This window comes from Ailuropoda melanoleuca, chromosome 19 (genome assembly GCF_002007445.2).
Source record: "Ailuropoda melanoleuca isolate Jingjing chromosome 19, ASM200744v2, whole genome shotgun sequence".
Lineage (NCBI taxonomy): Eukaryota > Metazoa > Chordata > Mammalia > Carnivora > Ursidae > Ailuropoda > Ailuropoda melanoleuca.
Window position 1 is genome coordinate 3,483,586 of NC_048236.1, and position 15,592 is coordinate 3,499,177.

A 15,592-nucleotide genomic window follows, 5' to 3' on the forward strand; every position below is an offset into this window, starting at 1 on the left:
ACCAATAATTCTTCCAAGTAATAGAACAGGACACAAAATCTCTACTATATATTACCTGTGATGTCCAAGATATAATTCAAAATCACTAGACATGGAACAATACAAGAAACTGACTGGGAAGAACTGACTGAGAGAGGCGGCCTTATTTTGGTCTCCGCTGAGCCCAACAAAGTCTCAAAGAAAGCATGACTTATACTCAATGGAGACTAAAATAATCCAGATATTTATTGACCAAAGAAGGATTTTAAAGTAGCTATTATAACTATGCTCAAGAAGACCAAAGAAAATAAACCTGTAATAAATGACAAATAAAAAAACCAGACAAACAAAAGCTAAAAAGAAATCAAGTGGAAATTATAAAACTATAAAATAACATTATCACAAAGAAAAAATTATTGGATGGGTGTAACAGATTAGAGCTGACAGAGGAGTCTGGAACATAAAGAGATATCAATAGAAGTTACCGAACCTGAAGAACAGAGAGAAAAGACTGAAAGAGAAATTAAATAAGTACCTGTGGAACAATACCAGAGTAACTAACAAATATGCCTTGGAATCTTTGAAGTGGAGGAGAGACAGTGAATGAAGCAGAAAAAATATCTGAAGAAGTAATTGCTGAAAATTTCCCCCAAACAGTTAAAGACATAAACCAATATTTAAGAAGCTCAATGAACCCTAAGCCAGACAAATACAAAGAGAACCATGTCTGTGGATAGCGTGGTCAAACTGTGAAAACCAAAAATAAAGATACAAACCTGAAAACATCCAGAGAAAAATAACACATCACGAACACAGAAACAATAATAAAAACTACTGACATGATTAAGACAATGGATGCCAGAAAACAGGGGAATGATATCATTAAAGTACTGAAATACAACTACCAACCCAGAATTCTATATCCAGTGAAAATATCTTCTAAAAATGAAAGAAAAGGATATTTTCAGAAATATGAAAACTAAGAGAAACCATCACCAGGCCAACCTGCACTATAACAAATGCTAAAATAAAATTTAGTAGAGCAAAATAGGAAAGTAATACCAGAAGGAAGTCTGAGCATAAAAAAGAGAGAGAAAGACACAGAGAGAGAGAAAGAGAGAGAGAGAGAGAAATGAAGAACAGTGGGGACGGTAAATGTTAGTCTATTTTTTCTCTTGGTTTCATTGAGATACATCTGATTGCTTAAGGCATAATAGTATTATGGTTTATAACATATGAAGATGTAAGATGTATAACAACGATAGCATAAAGGAAGGACAAGAGTAAAGTACATCAGTCTTATAAATATAAGAGTCTCACATTTTATGTAAGTAGCGCAATAACTCCAAGTACACTGAAAATTTAAGGACATATTGCAATCCTTAGCATAACCATTGAAAAAATGATGCAAAAAGGTATCACTAAGAAATGAGTGGATGAATTAATATGAATTTTTAAAGAATACACAACCTAAAATAAGACAAGCAAGAAAAACTGAGAATCAAAAATAGAACAAGCAGAAAACAAATCGCAAAATAGTTGAACTATATCTAACCATGTCAATAAATACATTAAATTTCAAGGAAATGCAAACTCAAAGTATAACGAGTCACTGTTAAATATCCATTAGAATGGTTAAAAATAAAAACAACGATAACACCAAGAGTTGATGAACACGTGAAGCAAAGGGAACTCTCACATATTGCAGGTGGAAGTATAAAATGACACATTTTTGGGGGAAGAAAAAGTCTTGGAGTTTCTTTAAAAACCAAACACACACATACTCTATGACTCAGTAATTTCATTCCTAGCTATTTACCTAAGAGAAATGAAGGCATTTGCCCATGAAGACTTGTACAATAATACTCACATGTTTACTCATAATACCTCAAAAACTGGAAACGGTCCAGGTGTCCACCAAAATGAGAATAAATACATTGATATATTCATACAACGGCACATTACTCAGCAATAAAGAGGAATAAATTACACTTCTACTGAAAAACAAATTTCAAAAACATCCTGAGTGAAAGAAATTTCACTCAAAAGAGCACACACACTACATTTTCTTTCTATGATTTCTAGGACAGAAAAAACTAATCTATGATGAAAAAATCAGGACAATGACTGTCTCTCTGTGGTGGCAGGAACTAACTGGGAAGAGGCATGCAGGAACTTTCTGAATTGATGATAATGTTTTATATCTTGCTAATGGTTGAGGAATCAACAGGTTTGTATGTTTGTCAATACGCATCAAATAGCATACTTAACAACTGAGTGGTTCACTGTGTATAAATTTTACCTTAAAAAAAGATTCATAAACAAATTGTACATAATGAAGTATTAAGCCACAAAATGTACTAATATCTGTGCTTACTTTGCAATGTAGCAAAAAAAAAAAGATGAACTGACAGATGGACAAAAGAATAATTAGATGCATCGATATAATAAGTGTAAATACACAGAAATAATACAGTAAATGTAGTACAGCGTTCATTGTAGAATCTAGGTGGCAGATATATGGTGTTACGTCTATAATTCTCTCTTAATATTTTTGTATGTTTGAAAATTTTTTTAAAATAAAATATTAGAAAAAAATCAATATCTTGCTTTATCCAGAAAAAAGATATTAAAAAAGTCTGAGTAGGGGCGCCTGGGTGGCGCAGCCGTTAAGCGTCTGCCTTCGGCTCAGGGCGTGCCCGGCATTCTGGGATCGAGCCCCACATCAGGCTCTTCCGCTAGGAGCCTGCTTCTTCCTCTCCCACTCCCCCTGCTTGTGTTCCCTCTCTCGCTGGCTGTCTCTGTCAAATAAATAAAATCTTTAAAAAAAAAAGTCTCAGTAGAAGTCATTAAGTATGGATAAGCATAAATTGGCTGTTTCTAAAAATCTGAATTATGAGAAAAACAGAGCACATTTTCCATATCTCTGAAGCAAACTCAACAACTTTATCCACTCAGCACAGGAAAAAAGAAAAACAAAACCCTCATCACTGACCTTTTTTCTTTTCCTTTGCTTAGTTTTCGCTGAGTCTTGTCCAGCACTCCCGTTCCCTAGGGATCCTGAGGTGGACTTCCCTGAGTGCTGTGAGCCAGACGACGGGGCTGTCGGTGTGGGAGGCGGCGTGTTCTCAGGGGACTCCGGGTAGGACTTCATGCAAGACCCCTGCCCAAAGAGATGTGCCTTTGAAATCAAGTGACCGGGACTTCTACTAACATTCAATTGTGCTTATTTCTTGAAGCTTACAAATATCAAAACACCATTTATTATCCAGTCCACAGAAATGATGCCTCATCTTGCCCCCATTGGTCTAAATATGCTAATTTTTAATCTAATCATTTAGATAAAATCAGGATTTCTCAGATGCAGCCTCCAAAACTCCTGTTGATTTTGCAAGATACAGAGATTTCTACCTGCAAGTTTTGTTAGCATGTCTGACTTACATGTCTCAAAAGGCACCTCTGAACCACCCCCCCCAAAGTGGACGCCATCCGGACAGTACTTGCATCAGCGTGACCAGCCTTCTACCAGTGACTCCTACTCAGTTCCAGAGGGTCACTGTGGAAACCTCCAGCTCCTTCCATTTCTAGTTCCTTCCTTCTTTCATAATATCTCTTGTTTCTACCTGGTTTCTTTGGCTATGAATGCAAGTCTATTCTCTTCCACGTGGATGTACTTCAAATACTTGAGGACTGTTACCTTTCTCAGCCTCTTTTCTTTTATAGGTCAAACTGCCTCAAAATCCTTCAACCACTTAGTATGAGACATGCTTTCAGGTTCCTTCACCCTCTCATTAATCTCCTTTAGACATTCTCTATTGTGTCAATGTCTATCCTCTAGGATGGTGCCTAAACACCAAACAAGACAAAAAAGGGTTTCTTATCAGTAACACCACAATATTGGCTCCTAAGCAATTTACAGGCCAATAAAAGTCTGTAAGTCTTTTTCATATACGGTATTATTAAGCCACATTTTCCTTATCCTACCAACTATACTAAACCATACTGCTAGCCTACACTTCTCTGTAATGTATTTGTATTTAAAACATTATGCTAAACTTTGTAAAATGTTTGGTTGAAACACACATATGGGTTTCAAAAGTATGTCTGTTGTTCTGTTGAGATCTGTATTATTTATTTAAAGTTAAAAAGGAACAAGTTTAGGGGAAGCTAGTGAAGAATATACTGGAACTCTGTACTATCTTCACAATGGCTCTGTAAATGTAAAAATTATTTTAAAATAAGAAGTTTTTTTTAAAAAAATATTTCTTTGATTTGCCTGCCTAGGAACATTAACAAATGAGAAGGAATAAGCCTAATTAGGCATGAGTTATTTTTAGGAAAAACAAGGTAACTCTAGAGATCACGGCTTCCTGTGCATAAACCATATATTAGAAAAAAAAATTTAAATTAACTTCAATTGGGGCACCTGGGTGGTGTAGTTGGTTAAGTGTATGACTCTTGGTTTGGCTCAGATAGTGATCTCAGGGTCCTGGGATTGAGCCCTGCTTTGGGCTCCATGCCTAGTGTGGATGGAGTCTGCTTGGGATTCTCTCTTTCCCTTTCCCTCTGCCCCTCCCCCCTATGTGTTCTCACTCTCCTTCTCTGTCTGAAATAAATAAATCTTTAACAAAAATTAACTTCAATTAATATCACGCCTGCCAATCTGAGAACCCAAGCTTAGTGAGCTTGGTTCCGCATATGTTTAGTACTCAAAAACAACAGTCATTAAAAGAGAATGTATTGTGTATTAACTCTATGCTTTGAGAGCTTCCCATTTCAATCCATTGTACGTAGCACCTTCCTTCGAATCTTCTTAAAACACCCATTTGAACTCATCACACTTTAGCAGCTAAGAAACCTTCAACTCTTCGTTAACTCTAAGAGCCTAAGGCTCAGTTTTCTAACCTGACTTCCTCCTCCTCAATGAATCCTTTGCTTGAATATTTTAATCAGAGTTTTATTTCTCCCTCGCACAGTTATGCCTATGCTGCCTCTGAAGCCTAGAGCTTTCTCCCCACTTTTACCATCTCATCAAAGTCCTATCTTCCCTCAACATCAGCCTCCTCTCTCAAGTTCTTTGCAGTCAAGGCTTGTTTTTACGTCTGTACCTCCGGTCGACGCCACTCATTTGGAAATGAGCTTGGAAATAAGCATATATGCTATCTTAAATTGTCTTGCCTTTTTGTTCGTTCTTTATTTCCTTGTTTGTTTTACAGAATGTTTTATCTCCCTGAATACAGATCATACCAGTCTTTGGAGACCCCCTTTGTACCCAGTGTGCAGCCCTGATGCTGGCTGCTGGTTTGTAATGTTGATGAGCAAGCTTCCTCCTTTAGAGTGGCCATTCTGTGTTTTGTCAGGTAATAAAGGGCAGGAAGGTTGCCAGGCCCTCTGAATGTTCATTTTGACCACCAGTCGCACAGGAGGAGGGGTGTCTGGAAGGCCAGGGAAACGCTTGAGGCTTTACTCACATACTTAGTCGGGATGCTTTCCGACACTCCTGCTCCCGCCTCCCAGAGAGCCCGGGAAGCCCAGCACACACAGGCCATTTTTCTTAACTGCGGGGTAGCTGGGAGCAACAGCTGTGGCTGCTGAGCGGTTGCCCAGGGCAGCTTGGCCACCCTGGAGAACCAAGAAAGAAGGGAAGTAAAGCGTTTTCCTAGCCATGCAAGCAATCCCTTGAATGTTAAGGGAAAACTAGGCTTGTTATGTTCACTGTAAATTTCTTCAATTAGAAATGTTACGACAAATTTGTCTGATGTTAATGAAAAGCATACTTATACACATATTCATAAAGTGAACATGTACCAAAGATATTTTTAAAGGGTGTTCTTTGACATCGTAATTTGGGTTTGTAACATAAAGAAAACAAAGTGTTTAATCAACTGGGTAAGCTTTAGGGACTTTTAAAGTATGATGACTGATAATGATGTATGATCTTTTCTAAGGAAAAAAAAATGGATTTTTAACGGGCATAAACATTTTAATTTCTACTTGGATTCCAAGCCGATCTGATTCTTCAAGGGGCACAAAAAGATGTCAAACTTTCGGCCTGAAATAAAATATGGTGGTTTATATCTTTATATATTTTCTAAGTTTCCTAGAGCAGAGATACTTAAACTTGGGGTCCACAGGGTGCACAGATCGCTTAGATCCATAGAATGATTTGGGAGGGTCTCTGAATACCCTGAAATTGTATGCAAAATTTGTGAATGTGCTTATGGAGATAGGATTTATAGTTTTTGTCAGATTCTCAAAGGGGCTTAGACATTTTCAGGCTATACATTTCACCCAGCTTGATCCAAAGCTCACTTCACAATTACACATGGAGATGTTAAGCTAACCTCCTTGCTGCCTTTTCTCCGGTTATTAGATTGAATTACATGAAATTGCTGCTTATGCCAGGAAAAAGGGTCAAATATCAGCAAATTCATTCAATAGACGATACTACATTTCTAGTCTGTAGGCATATGCTGTTCACAGGGAGTCTTTCTCATACTGTAAGTGGTACGCGGTTATTGCACAACGCTTTAAAGTTGGCAAGACGACTTTATCTGTCCCCCCCCCGCCCCCCGCCAGTTGGAGGTCCCAGCAACATAAACCCAATCAGAAAGGATGTGATCCTCACAGGATAGGGCCAGTGTGGACACAGAGAATAAATGGAGTCATGGTTCTTTAAATCATTTTTAGAGATGGGTCAATAACCGGGAAATAAATGATTAATAAATGTCAGGAGTTATTAGGACATGAATAATAATGATTCTCTTATCTTTGAGGCACAAAGAAATAAAGGACTACTCTCAACATTGTTCAGTTGCCCAAATCAGCTGTTCACCTCCCAAGGAAATGAGGTGTGCTTTCCAACTACCCCTCTTCCACTGAAGGGCTAGCGAAGCTAAATAAGGTAAGAAATAGGTGAAAAAAAAATTGTATGAAGCGGATTGTAAAGGCCTGGGACATAGTTGGTGCTCAGTAAATATCTGTTTGAATGTTGAGTATGTTAAGGTTCCTCACTGAAGACTAGACGTTCCTACTTTACCTTTTTCAAAGAACTACTAATGGAAACACCAGACATGTGAAAAATCCATAGAGGCGTCAAAGACAGACTTTTTGCTTCTTACCTCAGCAGAGTTGTGGTACTGAATGAAGGTTGCAGAAATGGCATGGCTGAAGGGGTCTCCTGCCTTGGTTACCATGTCCTGCCTCACAAGAAGAGCCAGGTCCACTAACTAGAAGATCAGAGTAATGAAAATAAAGTCACATAGCTGGAAATAACCAATCACCAATGTCACCAATGTGGCAAAACTAAAAGCAATACATTCCAAATGTTACTGATAATATGGTTTGCCTAAAAATCTGTACAGTGGATGTGGGCGTATGCTTTCATTGATAAGCAGACCTCCCCATAATATCAACAATATATTCTTTCTAAGGGAACGCTTCTCAAAGTTTATTTAATAATCACTAGGGAAGTGTTTTAAAATATAGATTTCTGTGCTCCAGACACCGAGATTCTAATTCGGTAGGTATGCTTTGGGTTACATTTTCAACAAGAAGCAAGCAGAAGCTGATGCTTGTGGTCAGGGGACCATACTTTGAGAAGCTGTCAGAGAGCAGTGATTGTAGACTCAGGTTTCGGTAAGCACTCAGTAGATGGTACACAGCAAGAAAGGTATGTTTCAAAGCTCAAAAATAATCTCTAAACAAGGCAGATGTGTACTGAGAATTCAATGTTGAGAAAAAGCATGCAGGGACTCCATTTCTGGTTAGGACTGAGTTGCAAGCAACAGTCATTTTTAACCTAACGTCTGCCAGGGCTGAGGATACAAAGAAATGTAACTGAACGAAACCCCAGAAAATGATAAGATTGTCCTAGAATAAAACTCATGGCCATTCTCACTCCTGGTACAGTAGCCGGTGGAGGAACTTTGATCATGGACAGGGATAAGAAGAAAGGGGGACGCCTGGGGGGCTCAGGCGGTTAAACACCTGCCTTCAGCTCAGGTCATAATCCCAGGGTCCTGGGATGGAGTCCCACATCGGGCTCCTTGCTCAGCCAGGAGCCTGCTTCTCCCTCTGCCTGCTGCTCCCCCTGCTTGTGCTCTGTTTCTCTCTCTTCCCCCTTCCTCTGACAAATAAATAAAATCTTTAAAAAAAAGAAGAAAGCAGTCATGTATGGTCTGCTATGACAGACATTAGCATTCTTACCTGTGCCACGGTTTCATATGCTAAATATGCTAAAATTTCCATTGCCACAACATTGGGTTTTATCTCCATACTGCTGCAGTCCAACCAGTCTCGAAATTTGGAGGCTTTTTTGGCTAGCCGTCAAAAAAACAAATACGGAAAATTTAGTTTTTGAAGTTTTTTAATACTGCATATTACTATTACAAAATGAAAAATATGTCTCTTGAAAATTGGATTTGAAAAATAATGCATAATAAAACGCCATGTTTTTGAAGTTTATTATTAGTGTCGAGATATTTAAGCCCCAAGAAATTTCTTATGCATTTGGGTCTTTGATTTTGTATCTGTGTTATCTAATGCGGTATACTAAATGACTTAACATTCAGCACTTCTCAAAGTGTCAGAATAAGTTACCACTGGCCATAGCTCATGTTTTAACAATAGTCAGAGGGGTTTCTTGATGTAATCAACTTATTCTTGGGGAAAGAAATTCCTGCAAGAAAGAACCTTTGATGGAGAAAGAACGTACAGAAACTGTATTTCCAATACATTTCCAAATGTGTCTATTACCAGAATAGGTTGAAAGTCCCATATTTAGAATACAATAGAAAAAACTTAGGCCTGCAGTTATGTTTTCCTGCCTACAAAGATGTCCAAATTCCTAAGCCTGACTCTCAAAAACCTCCAGACTGATTTCAACCTTTCTATTATTGCCTACTGAAATGCCACCTGGCCTTGAGTCTAGCCCTCTCTTTGTTCACCCCTTCTCCTTTCCCTCCATGGAATGCCATCCCACCTCTCTTCCTCATTCACATGAATCCTGCCTGTACCGTGAACTTCCCACACCACTCATTTACTGAACTCTTGTATCACCAGCTATCCTTTCATGTCTGCTTATAATTTCTTGAACCACAATAGAAACACCATGCATCATATCTCTCTGCATACCTAACAGTACCAAGTGCACGTGGAGCCTTCTGGTAAATATCTCCAAAATGCCACAGTGTTAAGCAGATTAGCACATACAACCTGATGTAGGGCCTTTATTAGATATTACTAATCCAACTAGTAATCTACAGGAAAGAGATTGATGGTTAAGATTTTATCATATCTATAACATAATAATCTTTTTAAAAAATCCACTGATTATTCTTCTGGTTAATCTGGTCCCACAGGTCTATTAAAACACTTAACAGTCACTCAAAGCATGATGTCTCGATCCTTATAGATGTGGTCTTCATGGATTCCATGTACAGAAGAGTTTTTTTCCCCCAATAAATCACAGAAGACTTGAAGTCTTGCTATGGAAGTGCATGTCCAAAGCTGTCAACTGTGGCAGAATTATGATAATCCCCTTAAAGCTATCTCCCTAAAGTAACCAATCTTCCACATATTCTCTGACATGCAACATTCCATCTAACTAGTCAGCTGCATTAGCTCACAAACACTTGTTTAACATCTGTGGAATACTTCTGAAGTCAAAGTTAACAGGCGGCAATTTGGCAAGATCAATAAAATGTACCTTATTCACTTCTCCCTTTGACAGGTTGTTAAGAATGGAGAAACAAAGTATTTTGTGACTATGCTCGAAACGAATTATTTTAAAAGAGAGGGAAGGGATAGTTCTTAGTATCCCATAGGGTCTGTCCACTGAAGCAACAGAATTGGTAGCTTCCTCACTAGATGTTAAGCACTGAGAAGGTAGGGACGAGGACCATGTATCCCCACTGTATCCCCAGCACCTAGAATACTGCCTGGCATCAGCGGTCTCACAATATATATTTCCAGGAAAAAAAAAGAATGAATGGACGAATGAAAGATACTTCTTTAATAAAAGGGTAGGGTCTCAACTGTTCTGTAGCAGATAAGGTACACAGAGGGTCCCATAAAACCACTGTGAGTTACTGCTATTCCAGCAATGGGTGACCATTCCCTGAGATAATTCCCTGTCACCTGCAGAAGGCCTGCTTCAGAGACAGAACTTCCCATGGTATTGCGGGGTCTGGAAAAGACGCACGGATACTCCGAGTCATGACAGTTTGCTTCCATTAGATGTGGGGGGGGGCACCAGAATGAATGGGTTCCTTTACCTTTACTGCTCTTCTCGATATATCAGGAGAAAGTGTAATCATCAAAATCAATCAAAAATTAAAATAGAATCCTTAACAAAGGTCAGAAGTTCCTAAGATTATCAGCCTTCTGACACTATCTGGTTTCTCAGCTTGTGCTGGAATTAAAACAACTTTACGTAATAACTTCATATGGGAAATTTAAGGTTAGTTTATTCTCATTCATGTTTTTTTCTTTCTCATCATTGACCGCTACTAAAATCTAAGCTTCTCTCAGTATCCCAATCTCACATCCCTGCATACTCACTATTTCTACCTCTTCCCTCTTACCAGTCTTTCCATTCCTGATCCTTCCCTTAGGGTCCTCTGTAATGCTCATTCCACTCTGGAGAAATTCTTCCGCAACTTCAGTCTCTTCAAAATTACTGCTATTTGGATTAATTGCAAATAGTCTTTCCCAGAGGGCATGGTTTTCCCTAGAGTCTTTTATAGTACAGGTTCCTTCTTTCTTTCCTTCTGTACATGTTTATTGATCAGTCATTGACTGCCAGCCTGTTCATTTCCCCATATACCAGAGGGCTTGGGGGTCACATCTTCATTCTCTTAGTTTCTCCCACAGGGAAAATACAGGACAAGTGGACAGAAAGTTCTTACCAACAACAGAGGCTAAAAAACAATGGTATCCTGTTTTAACAAATAACTACTAGCCCACAATTTCCTACCCAACTAAACTACCATTTAAGTATGAGGGAAAAAGAAAGCATTTTTAAGACAAAAACGAGTGCTTTAAGCACTTACAGAGCTTTGGGAAAAAGAAAATTAGGATGACAAGGCATGTTTACTAATTATCAACTTTCAAAAATTTAAGTCAAGGATGCGTGTTAAAAAGATTAAGGATAGCAACTAAAATAATAGAACTAGAATATATACTATACAAATTGGTTGAGGAAAAATGGAATGAAGAAAATCCAATTAATCCAACTGAACAATGAAAAGGAGGAAAAGCAAATAAAAAAGGCACAGTAAATTTAAAACACAAAGACAGCGTATATAAACCCAGTGTATAAGTAATTAAACACACATAAATTAAAACCATCAATTAAAATACAAAAACACTCTCAGATTGACTAAAAAGAAAATCTATATATTTGATACAAAATCCACATATAAAACAAAAGGCTGAAAGGAAAGGCTTGGAAAAAGATTTACCCATTTTTAACTAAATTTAATCTTTGTGAATTAATACAAATATCAGATTTTAAAAGACTCTAAGGGAAATGACTATCTTACATAAATATAAAAACAAAAGACTGGTAAATTTGATCAGCATCCCAATTCTACAACTTACCTGCAGTTTATAAAGTCATAGATTTGTAAATTTTTAAATGCACTAGTAGTCCCAATCAGTGAATGCTATGATCAAATATTTAAGAAGATACATACAGCTGGATCGCAATTCCTATATCCTGGCAATTTATCAGAAGGGGAGAAATGAAAAGTGCCTAACATTCTGACCAGTTGTGGGTATTAGTTCTGAATTTGCTGACCCACTTGGATTAAGCATTCCTAACCACAGCATTTTGGCATATGAAACATTCTTCCACTAGGGTTTCATAATGAAGCACCTATGGGCATCAAACAAAGAAATATTTTTAAATGCCCAACTCCCACTTCTTTAAAAAAAGCAAGCATAATATACTGTTTATACTTATTTTATATAGAAAAGGAAAGTATTAATTTTTAATTTATTATAGTTTATTACCAAGTTATAAACAAAAAACTGAGTTGTTAAAAATGTGATTTTTCAAACACAAGATGTATTAGGACCCTTCGGTGGCTATATGCTTTAGTGTGAAAATAGCACTTCTGTTCCTTTAAGTGAATTAAATTTAAAATATGATTTTAAAAAATAGTTCAATAATACTAAATGTTACTTTATAAACTGGAGATTTATACTTATAAAAGACTTGAATGCCATTTTTGAACCTAAAAATTACAATACAAAAACCTCTCATTTGCTGAAATTGCCATGATCTGAAGTGTCATTTACTTAATGCTTCACAGATGTATGATGCCCAATTGTTAGTCAGACTGCAAAGTATATTTAGTTAGGAAAAAAAGCTTCCAAAACATGTTTTCCTGTATTTTACTGACATTTACATGGGGCACTATTTGAAATGTGTCATTTATTTGCACTTTACGATCTATAAATGAAGCTCTCATTTTCTTTTTTCAAATCAAATACATTGTTATTATGACCACAGCACAGTTCTTCTGTTTAAAGACACCATTGTGTCTATAATCCCTCAGACCGGGGTCATGTGCTTCTCTGTCAGCTTTTTAACTGGACTTTTCATCACACTTACTCTTTGACCTTTCCCCTGAGAGGCTTAGTCACCATTGAACGGTTGCGGTAAGGATGTTTGCTACACAATTGAGCCCACTATTTATCATGAGCCTTTATGGACTTTTGGTGAGCCTGTGTGCAATGATGGGACAGTACTAATTTTATCACTAGGTTATTAGTGTTACAAGAGCACAGACTGATGAATTTGGCTAACACTGAATGTCTGTCACAGTAGGAGGTTACAGGCAAAAATGGAAGAGACTCTTGACATGTTTCCTTGTGGTATTATGAGTATGCATAAATAAATGGAAAGCTGGGTATTTATTAAGATTAGGGGCTTTTAAATGACTGTGCTACTAGAGTCCATTATGGGTCAAGTACAATCAGCAATACTAGTGTCAATAGGATGAAGAACCTGGAAAATAAAATGAGAATGTTAAAGAAAATGGAATTTTTCAGACTAAAAGTAATGTGAATAATTAACATGGCCTTGTCTTACTGGCACCCTTTAAAACCTCTTTAGACTACTAGTTACAAAACAGTAGAGTTGGGTAAAATCTTTTATAGAGTCCCCAGCAATGCTGGGGCTGTTTCTAACAGTTGTAACTATATATACGTTAAATTCACCCATTTCTAAGGAATGGAGATTGTGTCATACTTTCATATATCTGTAACACAAGATATCTTAAACATATAATGAAGCAAAATTAAACATTTACTTACAGAAACTTAATTGTCGACTTTCACAGAATTCTGCATATTGGGCTGAATCCATACTTCGAGTTTGTCTTTCTGCTCTCTGAGAGATAAAAAGACACACAAACCATGTTTCAGAGCAAGCAGACCATTATCTATGTCTTCTTGGCTAAAATGTAGAATTGAAATTCCATTTTCCTTTCCTGACTTTAAGTAAACAGTTTCATATTACCATAAATATCATGAAACTTGAAATTAACAGTAGTTTTGCAACTNTGTAGAATTGAAATTCCATTTTCCTTTCCTGACTTTAAGTAAACAGTTTCATATTACCATAAATATCATGAACTTGAAATTAACAGTAGTTTTGCAACTTGTGTCTTTTTTTTTTTTTTAAAGATTTTATTTATTTATTTGACAGAGATAGAGACAGCCAGCGAGAGAGGGAACACAAGCAGGGGGAGTGGGAGAGGAAGAAGCAGGCTCATAGCAGAGGAGCCTGATGTGGGGCTCGATCCCGTAACGCCGGGATCACGCCCGGAGCCGAAGGCAGACGCTTAACCGCTGTGCCACCCAGGTGCCCCGCAACTTGTGTCTTTTGGAAGTGAAGTTTAAAATGCCATTTTCTTTTCCTCTGTTATTGTCATTCTAGTGAAAAAGCTAAAGGATCTTCTTTCTTAGATTGTGTACTAAATTTTCTTAATTGTACCATCCTTTTAAAGAAAAACTGTGAAGGGGATAATAACAAATCAAATAGAAAAAACTGTTAATCACTATTGCCTACGTACTGCCTTAAAGCTGGGGATTTTCAATGTTCACATCGGAGTCAATGAATAGAATCCATATATTTCTCCTCAGTTAGAACATGGAGCCAGAGCTAACAAATCCATATTTTAAATTGGAAAGAAAATAAGGAAAAAGGTAAACACAACACAAAACCTTTCGCCTGGGTCCAGGTATGATTCACAGTTGGTAGAGTTTCACTCGTGGGTTTTGGTTCAGTGCAGCCGACGTCTGCTGCTTCGCTGTCCCGCAAGAGGTGGGATCATTATAATCCACCCACAGCTCGGCGGGAGAGAATAGGACCGCTTGGCAAGGGAAGCATTTTGAAATGAGACAGGCTGGTACTTCTTGGAATGACATTCTGGCCAGTAAAGGAAAAAAATTCCCTAAGATTTTAATTTTTTTTCTGTTTTGAAGGACTTTCAGTAAGTTTTCTTTATCACAGTTGGAGTACATCAGTACCACTAACGTCTGGATATTTTTATATTTTTTTAAACTGAAATTATTCGTTCTTCATTTTGTTTGATTTGGGTAGTGGTCAACTTAATTCCGATGATATATCTGTTGATGGAATGAATAATGGTACACTAGCTGCTGTTCGACACAGGAAACACAGATGGGGTGGTGGGAGTTAAGGTAAAATTTACTAACTCCTGTGGTTCTTTCTAAGACCATTGACTATTTTTTTCCTTGCTTCTTTTCTACTCTGTTCCTCCCTTCTTTCCTTCCTAATCTCCCCCTGACCCCACACATACATATNTTTTCCTTGCTTCTTTTCTACTCTGTTCCTCCCTTCTTTCCTTCCTAATCTCCCCCTGACCCCACACATACACACATGCATACGTGCTGACATAAACCCAGACTTCTTCATTTACCCATTAGGTTCAAGTATCCTTTTTGAACATATGTACATTATGTAAGACACACACACACACACACACACACACACACACACACACACACGTGCATAAGGATCCTCTTGTGCATGTATCTGAAACATTATGTTTCCTTAAGGGTATATTACTGGGTGAATTTTTGTACACTTAGAAGTATTTTTCTAAAACATTTATTTATTTATTTTAGGGGGGAGGGGCAGAAAGAGAAGGAGAGAGAATCCACTGAGCATGGAGCCTGATGCGGGGCTCGATCTCACAACCCTGAGATCATGACCTGAGCCGAAACCAAGAGTCAGATGCTTAACTGACTGCACCACTCAGATGCCCCTACTTAGAAGTATTTTTTGGTACGTGAACGCATTATTTAGTTTTGTCCTTCTTTTTAGTGTACCTGATACACGATTCAATAAGCGTATGCTAATGGGCAGTAGGAAGTAAGGGAGAATTTTGAACGTAACAAATCAGTTACTGATACGTTTATTAAAAAAAAGTTCTGATGCTAATGATGTATCATTAATGTCTATCTTGGACTATATCAGGAATCTCTCAGATTTTAATTTCTAGCTCCTAGAGAATTTCTGACACATAGTAAATGAACAATGAAACCTCCGTGGAATGAACAAATGCTACCATTT

At 37.5% G+C, this 15,592-nt stretch overlaps 1 protein-coding gene across 3 annotated transcripts in view; it reads right to left on the reverse strand.

Moving 5' to 3' along the window:
• SUPT3H (SPT3 homolog, SAGA and STAGA complex component) overlaps positions 1-15,592 on the reverse strand; it is a 548,006-nt gene that overhangs the window by 99,944 nt on the left and 432,470 nt on the right. For all 3 annotated transcript variants that reach the window (XM_034648176.1, XM_034648177.1, XM_034648178.1), the window contains exons 7-10: positions 13,306-13,381; positions 8,188-8,300; positions 7,101-7,208; positions 2,975-3,142 (exon numbers count right to left, since the gene is read on the reverse strand). In XM_034648176.1, the coding sequence (XP_034504067.1) occupies positions 2,975-3,142; positions 7,101-7,208; positions 8,188-8,300; positions 13,306-13,381 (465 nt within the window). The remainder of the gene's footprint in view (positions 1-2,974; positions 3,143-7,100; positions 7,209-8,187; positions 8,301-13,305; positions 13,382-15,592) is intronic.